General features: G+C 41.7%; 1 protein-coding gene across 1 annotated transcript; it reads right to left on the minus strand.

Annotated features, from left to right (window-relative positions):
- Nucleotides 1-2,245: 2,245 nt before the first annotated feature.
- tm4sf5 (transmembrane 4 L six family member 5) lies at nt 2,246-7,452 on the minus strand. Its single transcript, XM_070993630.1, is given in 6 exon segments — nt 2,246-2,289; nt 3,647-3,830; nt 4,224-4,234; nt 5,422-5,559; nt 5,990-6,070; nt 7,279-7,452. Coding segments are annotated over 6 exon segments (606 nt in total). The 3' UTR covers nt 2,246-2,271.
- Between the last annotated feature and the right edge of the window lie 5,061 nt (nt 7,453-12,513).

Genomic DNA, 12,513 nt, shown 5'->3' on the forward strand with positions numbered 1-12,513 from the left:
TGAGCAGAAATTACAACCAGTTTAAGATATAACTTTTCATTTGGCTGAATATCAGTGCAGCGTGTTGAGCGATTGAGTCGAATCAGGTAATCTATAGGGCGCATTTAAGAAAAACACCAAGATGCTTAACAGAGATGAGTACAATTAGATAACCATAAGGAAATTCGGTGTAAAAGTTAATTGATTTCAGACTTGCTGACTGGGTTGTAAATAAACAGCTTGCAGATCTGCTGAATGTACCTGACTGTCTACTTTGCGGCTTGGCCTGGGTCATTCGTGGTGCGGCTGGCGTAATTACCGGGTTGTGGACGCTGCTGAGTTATCACTTACTGTCTGACTCCGTGCCACCGGTTCCAGCATGACTGTTGCTTTTAAATGATGCTGTGGTTGTGGGTGTGTTGAGGAGATTTCAACCACGGTTGACCTACAGATGAGAAAAGTTAACGAGGAGCTCAGGCACACCGCTGTAGTAATATCACACGCATTAAAAGCTTTTACCGCCATGCACACATAGTTTTAGGACACTGTCCCGCTCTGTTCTCACTGGCCTGCTCCAGACTGTCCAGTTCTGCTTCGTGTCGCCCTGTTTTTCCCCTCTGCCTCCTTGTTATTCCAGTCAAGCATAAAAAAGATTAAGCAGAGAGGAGGGGCTCAGTTTTGGGAAGGGGGCACATGTCTAAATAATGGCCTCAGTGCAGGGTTTAAATAAGTGCACAGGCTGAATATAACAGCAGAAGTTTGTCCAGTGGCCATCTCTTTTTGTGCTTTTGTATATCAACTTCTCTTCTTCCTCTCCTCTCTATGTCTCGAGGAACCCTACAGTCTTACATCAGTGTTTGTCTGCAACAACTCTGAACATCACTTTCTTTGCCTTCCCGGATTCTTTCAGAGGGGCTACGATTTGCATGAGAAGTGGCTGAGACTGGGCCCCCTTCCCGTTTTCCTCCCTTTGTCCCAACATTCTTTTATTCTGAATTCTCCTCACTTATGCTCCTTCCTCGCTTTGTGCTGTGCATTATATAAGAGAGCTGCATAACACCGGCCGATCGCTGAGCTAAGACGGTCACAGCATTGGGCGCAGGCCTTATTTCCACATCCACAGCTGCATAATTTCCCCTCTTTGTGAGAACAGTTTGAAAGAAATGTTCACCTGAAATTTGCAAGGAATTGTAATCAGGCTGTTACTGAAAAATTGTTTAAGCAGAAGAGGACATTGTTAACGAGGTGACGAGGCCACTGAAGCACATCTAAATGTATTTATCTGTACTGCTCAAAGACTTTGGCTTTAGCTTTGAGCAACAGCTTTGGGTGATTTGGTCTCTCTCAAGAGACTGTGCCTATATTTACCTGGGTGCAGCTCTGCAACAGGCTTTTAACTTTAAAGTTAGGTAACAATTACCACGAAGCAGCAGCTCCATGGCAACAAAAGATTATGAGCTTAACCTGCACCTATCCTAACAGGCGCTGCTGGTCCAGATTGTGTACTGTTTATGCAGCTGCAGTGCTCACAGTGTCCACAGGGGGCACTCTGACCTTTGACCTTGTCTGGAGGCGCATTCATCCTGTTAGATCTGGCTGTCTGGCTGCAGGGCACAGTGTGAGGTGAGCGATTGACAGAGATCCTAACAGTGATTCTGCGTAAGTTCTTCCTCTGGATAATCAGAGTCACAGAGCGACACAGTTGGTGCGCAGGTACAGAAATATCAGTGTGTTCGTTGGGGAGAAGCAATGCAAGAAAAAAAAAAAACAGTTTCACACAAAAACTGATGAGGGAAATAGGTTTTTAATGTTAATAATCACAGAACTGATAGAACATCTCTGAGGAATTTCACTAATTGTGCATAAATCCAATAAAAAAAGGTTAAAAAATAATGTAATATTTTTTAATTTATCATTTCTTATTGTGTTGCCACATTCAAGTGATAGTTTACAAAAAGAGGCACATAAAGAATTATTTACAATTATTGCTTCGATCCATGTATGTATGTCTTGAAACCTCAGTATTGAAATGAATTATTGATTCGGTAATTAATGAAGAATTCAGTGAAAAATAAGTCAGGCAACACACAAACCAACAGCTAGAATCTAATTCATAGCCTGTAATAATGGAGTAAGGCTTTGATATATAATATATATATGATATATATTTAAAAAGTCCTTCAAAGACAAGTTGAAGTTTCCTTCAACGTGAATGCGGGGAAACAAGTGAGAAGCAGAAGTGCCTCCCGGGCCTTGTGAAGGTGGGTCACGACGGGGCGATCTTCCTCACTTTTACAGTCCACCTTCATCCTGCAATAGGACAGAATTCACACGTTCATGTCATGTTTGGGACAGGAAGCAAGCTCTCAGATGACTGACAGAGCTGTTACTAAATGTGAGCATCACGTTAATGAGTAGACATCAGATGATACATTAGACATATGGATGCGTCTATTTCCTGAGGAATGCGAGAGATGTAGTACAATAAGTCGTGTTTTAGCAACAACGTTTGCGTCCTTCAAATCAACTTATCCCTTATTAGTGTGTGCATATGAAATGTGTTTGAGTCTATATGCAAGCCAGCTGTCCTCACTGCGTGTTCAACCACGTGCTGAATCTGAGCTTAATCTTCAACCACTTCAAAAGTTAGAAATGATCTTTAACCTCTTTCATCTTCCTGCCAAGCTGCCGGCTGATTTATTGCACCTTTATGGAATCAAATGAATCATCAAACTATGCCAGGTTCATTATCAGTGAACCTTAAACAGATCTAAATTATAATAATAATAAAAAAAAAAGTTTAAGAAAGACTTGGAAAATTAACAGGAGAAGCATTTCAGCATTTTCTGAATATAAAATTTTGTCCGTCGACTGAATCTTGATGACGTCCGAGGTTTTATCATTTAATCTCTGCATATGATTTTGGATTTTGAAGGCCACCAATTGCACTGACTGAAGTGGAATTCTGTCAAAGAACACTTCGACATTTTAGGAAATACTCTTATTCGCTGTCTGTCCAAGAGTTGGATGAGAACATTGGTACCATTCTTATGTTTGTGTGATAGATTTTAAGCTACAGCCAGTTAGCTTATCCATGCAAAAATATTCAAAACAGAGGAACCAGCTCTGTCCAAAGGTGACAAAATCCACCAGCCTACACCTCTGCAGTTCACTAATTAACTTCTTCTGTGTCTTGTCTGTGAATCTATCCAAAAGTGTAAAAGCAGCACAATGTGGTCCCAAAATGTTTAACTTTTCCTTTAAATGAACACTGAACCTTCTTCCTGTTTGATGGTGCAACTGTGACCACAGTCCCAGTCAGTCCATCCTCCTTGCGCCCATATTATCAACACTGGATTAAACAACAAAACCTTTTTCATTTCCTGCTTTCCACCTGCGGCAGACCTAATATAAATTCAGAACTGCAATCAAAACAGCACTAAATCTGTAGGAAGCTGCTATAAGGCCACGGCTGGAAGAATAGCCGGCTCACTCCCAGCACCCAAACCAGTTATTACTCAACATGTTCCTTCACGTTGGATTGGTCCAGTTTCATAAAATTCTGCACAGCTCTCGTGACCTCCCCTGCTCAGAGACACTCTTCAAGACTCGCTGTGTCATTCTAAAGACTTTTTCAGAGGTAGAGATTCGGGATTTGTCGACCTACATCTTTTCTTTCACGACAGTCTCCGCAGACGCATCCCAAGCAGCCGTTGACCACCTGCATGGCGCAGAGGATCAGCTGCAGCAACCCCATGGCCAGCAGTATGAAGAAGAGGACGATGTGCCACAGCACTGCGTTTTTAGGGCTTTCGCAGATTGTCCACAGAGTCTGGTTTGTAATGTAGTCCCTGTAAAGAGAACAGCAGCAGAGTGTAAGCATCGTCCAAGACACACACAGCATTAATGAAAATATGCATGAAGCAGGCCAAGTTTGGGGTGCAGGAAGAAAAAGTGCGATGACTGAGTTGAGGAAATATGTGTCAGAGGGAGACGGTGAATGGAACAAGTGAGGAGTGGAGAAAGAAAGCACACGGAAAATAACAAGGAGAGGGATTGAGAAGGTCTTGATGACGTCGGGAGGTTTGTTGGAGAAAAGTGACCTATGCTAACTTTTGTAACTTTCCTGCAAAATCTGCCCACCAGCACATCTAAAGCTCACTAATTAACATAATATGTCCAGTTTGTTTTAAGTGTAAAGAGGACACATGATGTAGTTTTATTTGGACAGGCTAGCCGTTTGCCTGTTTCCAGTCTTTGTGCTAAGCTAATCAGCTTAGCCGTAGCTTTATATTTACCGTACAAGCATTCGTGTGGTATCGATCTTCTCATTTAATGCTCAGCCAGTATTCACCAAATATTTCACTCTTCATTTAGAACAGATTGTTGGTATTGAGAAGTCCTGAAAGCCCAACAAAACTGGAAACTTTCAACATCTACAGGTACAGATGCGACAACTCTTTGCTGAAGGCCATGTGATACGATCAAAGCTCCCAAACAGCTGATACATGGACCTTATGGAGGTATTGCTTTGTCATGTTGTGAATATTTTAGCAAATAATGACATAAGTCCATATGTTTTGCAATCTGAAAACCTTGAAACCTCTTTTGCAAAGGCGACCTGACCACTAAAATATACCAAGTAAAGGAGTGATTTACTGTACAATTTACAACAGTCTTGAAAGGTAACAGAGGTTTTTGCTTCTGTTGGACTAAATGAACAAGAGACTCCAGTTTGTTCACTGTGCACAGTAACGTACAGTAAACAGGATAGCAGAACCCCTCACAGAAAAACAGAAGCACAAAAAGGGGAAATTGAGGTTTGCTGGAGGAAAGAGCCTGAAAATGAATATCCTAACATGCATTGTGTAATCAAATTTGGTTCCCTGCCTTTAAACACGTGTGCCCTTTATACCGCTGGCATCATGGAGAGCAGCAGCCTGCCTATTAACAACATGCTATATTTATTAACATCTGTCCAAACTGCCCGATGGAGGGTCTATCAGGCGACTCACTTTTACATGAGCTTGTAAAATGCTGCGTTGTTGCCAGTCGTGTTATCCTCTCACCATTAGGACTTTGGCTGCTCTTTATTATTAGTCATATGGCCTGAGGTCAGCGCGGAGCTAAAGTGCACTCAAGCAACTGTTTCTCAACAGAAAAAGTGCAGACTCATAATTTACAGCTTACCATGACATGAAATCGAGCTAAAAAAGAATTTCCCTCGGTTATGAAAGAAGAGTTGTAGTTTAATTATCAGTCTCATGCTATAGAAACAAAGCACTGGTCCAGCCTGCCACCTACTGGATTTTTAAAAATATTACATTTTTTATTTTCACAATCAGGAACTGACACTTTCTGCAGCAAAGAATGAGGGGGCCTGACTAAACAGACTTAGGAAAAGTTCATTTAAATACATGCGTGTGATCGTGGGAAAAGCACTCACGTCTGTTTAAAGGGGGATTGCCACTTCTCGCCCACCTCACATATGGGTCCGTCAGCAAGGCCGGATGAGGATACACAGATGCAGTAGATGGATCCAACCACACCGAAAACAGAGCAGAACACAGAGTTGAGCATCTGAAAGAAAGAGGCCAAAATGTTTTAATAATCTCAGCCAGTACAGTAATTATGGTCATGAAATCAATGTAGTGGAGTAAAAGTACAATATGCACCGAGATGTAGCACAGTAAAAGTATAAAGTAGCAAATATGGAAGTACTGTACTCAAATAAAGTACTTGAGTTACTTTCCACTATGCAGTGGAGGTTCCTGGGCCTGCTGTAAAACATAGTTTCAACTTTAAATAACTAATTACAGTACAGTAAATATGAGTTTAATAACACAGTGGCACTGTCCATATGGTGTACAGCCAATAAAATGTACATGATTCTAGTTTGTCCCTCTGTCTTTGGTATGACGCCGCCCTCGCCGTTGCCTTTTACCACCCGTCATTATCAGCCCAGGCCGCACACTAACATGATGGAAATCTCTTAAATTACTTGACGCACCCGGCAACGATTGCCACAGCAGCCTGCTCCGCAGCAACCCTTGCCCCCGGCCCTGATGGCTGAGCAGCTGGGACACAACATCTGAAAAGAGGAAAACAGAGACGATGTTTTCTCATTTACCGTGCAAGACACACGGTTAGTGACGTGTTTTAAATGCAAGCCAGAGTTTCTCAAAAGCATTTAATATAGAGATATGGTGTGTGTGTGTGTGTGTGTGTGTGTGTGTGTGTGTGTGTGTGTGTGTGTGTGTGTGTGTGTGTGTGTGTGTGTGTGTGTGTGTGTGTGTGTGTGTACACACATGTTTATCTACTGTACACTTGTGTGTGTGTTTTCCTATCTCCTAAACCAAATATTTGCGAATCCTGAGTCGAGTTTTACTCTCTCGTCCCAGCAGGCAATGACATCCACACAGTCAGCAGTGGGGAAAAATGTCCTGCTCGCTGCTCCAAACTGTAATCTCACAGTGATAAAGACTCAAAGGTCTGATCTGCTCATGAGATTACATTTCAGATTGACTCTTTATAGTCGCTGTCAAACTATAAATTGTCAAGATGATGTCAGTGGAAATAATGATGTCTGTTGTGTGTGCGTGTGTCTTTGATGAGGAAGTGCAGAAGATCATTTATTCAAGTCACAGCAAATCCACGGTGTAAATATACATCAAAGTTTCAAAAGTACTCAGTAAAAAGAAAATTTTTATTTTTCATTATATTTCTGTATTGTTTTAAACTGCAGGCAGAATTTTAATCTTGTACCTGATTGAGTTAGAGCTGCTTTTATACATATTGGATGATTTAACCTGTAACAGTGCATTATTTTAATTCACTGTATGTATGTGAAATATTTGAGCTGATAAATAAATATAGTGTAGTACAAAGTATTTTCCTCTGAATCATAGTGGATTTGAAGTATGAAGTGGCCTCAAATGGAAATACTCAAAATACAAGCGTCTTAAAAATGTGCTTGAGTCTGTTTGTTTCAAGGATTCTTAAAGTCTTGCTTGAGATGAGTTTAATTTTGAAGCCCTGCATATACGTTCATTCATGGCTCTGAAAGCCGAATATTACTTTAAAATACTGGGACAGGTCCAGTTCTGGGTATTCAACACTAAAATGATAAAAGAACTTGACAAATTTATGTTATACTTCTAAAAAAAAAAGTCTTATAATTATTCCCCAAAACCAATAAAAGCATTGACAGTTTACACAGCACAGAGTTAATGACTGAAAAAAACTAATAAAACAAACCATAAAACATCAAACCAGACCAGATCATAATCCTTTACTCACAAAGAGGCCTCCTCCGATGAGCCCCCCCATGAGCCAGACCTGGGTGGGGATCTGGTTGTTTTCCAGTTTCTCCCCATCAGGGAAGAACAGCAGCAGGTTGGCGATCATGCAGATGAACGCTGAAGGCAGGAGGATCAGGCCCACCAGGCGGGAACATTTCCCTGTACAGCACATGGTCTTCACCTTGTCTTTTCGCTCGTGCGCAGCTGCCTCTCCGTCTCTCGCCGTGATCTTGTCCTCGCTTTAAGTCAGGAGGAAGGCGGCGAAATGTGGGCGAAACAAAAGAAGGAGGCGCATGAGCTCACGCCTCTCGCGCCGTCAAAGTCAAACACAGCCAGTGACATTTACAGCAGGAAGGAGAGAGGGAGCAAAGGCCAGGTGTTGGCGTGGTCCTGTGACCTGTGCTTCTCCTCACGGGTCTCTGGTCAAAATGAAAACAATCAGCGGGGAGATAAAAACTGCTCCCTTACAAGTTCAAACGCAAGAGAAACATTCGACCTGTTTATGAGATTACATTATTTATTCACTCTTTATTGTCGCTATCAAACTAAATTGTCAAGATGACGTCAGTGGAAACAGTCACGCCTGTTGTACAGTATGCGTGTGTGTCCTTGGTGAGCGGGAGATCAGACAATGTTCAACTCTTACTGGTCAAAGTTTCCCTAAAAGCAGTAGAGGTAGCAGTACCACAGTGTAAATATACCATCACAAGTAAAAAGTACCAGAAGTATCAACAGTACTCAACAACAACAAATTAAAGAGCACAGAGTGGAGGGGCCTGTGGAGGTGTGTGCGTGTGTGTTCGTGTGTGTGTTTAGCTGACTATGACTATATGCAGCTTCACGCCCTTTGATACCTGCTCATGATGATATCACTCACTTTCATCTGTTTATGGCTTAATACAAACACAAGCGAGGGCTCGGCCCGATACGAAGAGCCATTCTAACCACCTGAAATGAACGAGCTCGTGTGTGCGTGCAGTCATCATTCTACGCATTTCGCTTGTTTAAATTAATGAAACTGTACTTAAACGGCATCATGTGTCTTAGTGAGGTGTCAGGCCACCAGAGCAGCTTCAGTGGTTTTGGTTCTACGAGTATCTGGAGCTCTAATGGAGGGATGACCACCACGCCTCCGGAAATATTCCCTCGTGTGGTGTTTTGATGATGGTGGTGGAGGGCGTCGTCTAACACCGGGGTTCCCAAACTTTTCCATGCCATGGCCCCCCAAGCAGCATTAGCTTCTGGCCAGGGACCCCCTTTGCAAACCACCAACAATGCTACAAAATATGTAAAGAAACATCAACTTTTAGAATGATTTTCTTACTTTTATTCACTATTCAATAATTATTACATTTGTTTAGAATATTAACGAACATGTTTTCAACACTGTATTATATTCTCACTGAATCATGAACTTATCAACAAACTGCTGACAGATAAGAACAGAACAAAAGAAATCAAACCTCTCAATTGTGTGTGTTCACTAATCAATAATTATTACATTTGTTTAGCATAAGAATATTATTAACTAACATGTTTTGCTTTTTTTTCTTAACTTCCCTCCAATTTCTTTTTCTTTATACCTCTTTATGCTCTCTGTCCCAATTGCTCGGACTGAAAATTTGTTGCAGAATGATTTAAAACTGAAGGAGCTCGTGTCGTTAAATGTTTTTAAATCTAAAATGAAGGACTTGGAAGCAGTTTCTACGGGATGTCGATGTTTTTAGTTTGACCGTTTGTACAAATTACTCTCAGAAACACTCGTCTTGATTTATTGATAGTTTTTCTTTATGCAAATTTTAGTGATTGTGAATTGTATTTTGTCTCCCTGTGTGTCTCTGTCTGCAACTTTGTGTTTTTGCCGCTGACCGTCTTGGCCAGGTCTCCCTTGAAAAAGAGATTCTTAATCTCAATGGGACTAACCTGGCTAAATAAAGGTTAAATAAAAATAAAACATTTTCTGAGGCCCCCCCCCAGGGGGCCCCGGCCCCACTTTGGAAACCACTGGTCTAACATGTCGGTCCAGAACCTCCCACAGGGGTTGAGATCTGGTGACTGAGAAGTGGAACACATGTGGAACGCAGCCGGCTTGCTGCTTTGCATCAGCTGTATTCTTAACACAGCATATGTTTTTATATATGGTTGTCATATTCTAACAGATATTGGCGTTAGACAAAATCCTTACTACAATAGAAGAGAAGAGAAGACGTACTTTTATTATCACAACACACTACATGCACACGCCATGCTTTGTGAAATAATTTCTCCGCTTTTATCCCACCCTGGAAGTCCTTCCTCTGCGGCGGACCAGGAGTGGTGGGCTGCCAGCCGACAGTGGCGCCTGGAGACCCAGTTCCTTTTGTCACCGTTGGTCAGATGGTGACCTTCTTGCATGTTTTTAGTGGGGGTTTTTTTTATGGAGGATACCCCAGGTGAGCACGGGGAGAACATGCAGACTCCACACAGAAGAACAAATAACAAAGCATGCCATGCCATTATGTCAAAACATACCAAATAAAAAGGTGGTTTAAGGGCCAAAATCTTAGGGGCCCTAAACGCCTCAGATTCACTGTTTGGTATTTCGATTAATTGCATATTTGTCTGGTACTATGCACCATTAAAGCTTAATATACACAAAGGATAATGGTGGTTCCTGCGTGTTATAATATCTTATCTTGCACAGATAGTAGAAGGAACAAAGGGTCAAGAAGGCCATAAAAGTTTGCAGTTTTGTCTGCAAACGGTCATGTGGGATAGTGAGGGCACATCCTCAGTTTCCTCTTTCATCTCACCGTTTTCCACTTGTCACCACACAGTTCCTTTGAGGGGGAAATTCATGTTTTCTCAAGCCTTAGCTTCAGGCATACAGCATTTACACCTCCAATGTGCAGAAATTCCCCATCTCACAGCTCATTTCACCCAGCGCTGCAGAGGTTCTTGACATCAGTGTTTTTGCCACGGCGGTCACACCCCTGCGTAACGTTAATAGATGCTAGGCTGCATCAAACATGAGGTGAAAAATGGTTTTTCATGCTCCACAGACTCTCAACTTTTCACGATTTTACAGTGAAAGCAAGTGCACTGTTTTCTAAAAGAGACTGTGGAGGAGTTTGCACAGCTGCATGCAGCTTCTTAATAATCTAATTCTCAATATATCTAATTGCACTTTCACTTTCTGTGTATGGTTTGCATGGCATAACACGCACTAACCAGACTGTCCTGTTCACAGCTGACCTCATTATGAAAGCATCAGCTCGTAGAAATCCCCGGTTGTTCCTGTAAGTGTCTCCGACTGAAGTAATTCGACTGAGAGTCCAAAGAGAGGAAACAATGACAGGCAAGTGTGTTTCTTTTATAACAGCATAGAAATGTGTCTGATGAGCTGTGACTGTAAAAGCTTAAAGAATACACTGGTCTCTCAAAGCGGGATTTTTAAAATTTCATCACTGATTATATCTGGCAACAACTCCTCCAAAACATGAGAGACACCGTGACTTTCACTTCTGGATTGAGTATGAATACGGCAAAAAGAGAATAATAGTAAAAACAATATTAATATTCCGTTTATGAGAGTGATAGGATTTAATACCTGCAGTCTGATCAATGGGACAGCTGAGACTTGCTTTTCCCTTCTTCCTTCCTCTGTGCTGTATTTAACCTTAAAGGTAAACTCCCATTTTTGATTTGATTGATTTTTGGCTCAGACTGAAATATCTCGACAGCTAGTGGATCTAAATTTGCGTAGACGTCGATAATCCCCAGAGGATGACTCCCAGTGACACCCAGAATTAAAGGTTTGCTTGGCAGGAAGTGTCAGTTACTGCATGTAGACAAACAGTTTTTGGTGCTGCGTTGATATTTTTGTAGTCCCAGCATCACCTGCACCCTGTTATTGGCTGCACACCATCTGCCCAAACGCTGCGGCCCTGAAACGTCCTGAAAGCAGCACTTAGCCTTTAGCTGAAAGCACCATTGTGCCTCACACAGCTGCTAGCATGTCTCAGTCTCACTTTGTAATTTATATCTGTTATGTAAAGTCATGGAAAGCAATGAATGGGTAGCTTGCCAAGAAAAGATTGCCTTGTACTTCAAGTTATTTCATGTGTTTCGTCTCGTTAGCTGCATGAGTCCAATGACTCCAATAAAACACTAAAGGTGTGCTCTTTCTGTGGACTTTATCTAATCAAGTATATAAACTGTGTTCGCTCTTTAGCTCCGTCCACAAGACACCCAGTGACAATAACTGTGGGTACCATATGGAGGCTTCAGTTGCCGCCTCCACCACCCAGACCCCCAAGATTATCAGGTGAGCATAATAAAAACGCAGTTTACCAGGTAGGCTACCCATCAAAAACTAATGGAGCCTAATACAGCAACGCTGCAGTCAATCATGCCTTCAGCTCCAAGTTGAGGCTCATTTTCCAGGCTGATGTTGCGGTGATGTTGAATTACACTGTGTTAAGCTGACAGGTGTTTTTTTAGGCATGTGCAATCTGCCCTTGAGTGCTAAAAACATGTGGGGAAACATACTAGACACTCCTCTCAATGCAAGGCAGTTCACCAGCAAAAAAAAACCCCAACAGCAATAAACTACAGCCTCCAAAAACAAACCGTTAAATTAAATCACCTCGTCAGCTGCAGTTTAAACAAAGCAAGCATTGTGACCCTCAGGGAGGGAGGGTTTATTGCAGCGCTGCAGCTTGCTGTACCTAATGAAGTGGCAAATGTGTAACACGTATTAGTCCCCAAAACAAACCAACAAATAGATAAAACACAGATGAGACATGCTGTAAATCATGTTCTTAGAGCAGTTTACATTACTGTATTCTTACAAACATCCAATTTTAATCATCTTTGCATTTTTTTGTCAATTATTAGAGCTTAGTTTGGTTACAGTTACAGTTGCAGTCATGTTTTGATCCTTTAATTTAATGTAATTGTATTGAACTTTTCAAAGCAAAGTTAAAAAGTGCGTCGCTAAAAAAAAACACAGACATTTCTCACACTTTTAATGCAAATAAAGTTCTTATATGCATGACTTAAAATATGCAATTACTTAATCTCACATGACTTTTATTCAACTCTCACCCGCAGATGCAGTCACAGCAGGATGGGCTGTCTTAACTGTGGTACGAGTCATCTTCGGTCAGTCCGCTCTCTCGTCGCCATGATGTTTCACTGTATTGTCTTTCAGTTTGTAACTACGCTCTGGCCACCATCTCCCCCTACAGGT

Source organism: Chaetodon trifascialis, chromosome 23, assembly GCF_039877785.1.
Source record: "Chaetodon trifascialis isolate fChaTrf1 chromosome 23, fChaTrf1.hap1, whole genome shotgun sequence".
In the NCBI taxonomy this organism is placed as follows: Eukaryota; Metazoa; Chordata; class Actinopteri; order Chaetodontiformes; family Chaetodontidae; genus Chaetodon; species Chaetodon trifascialis.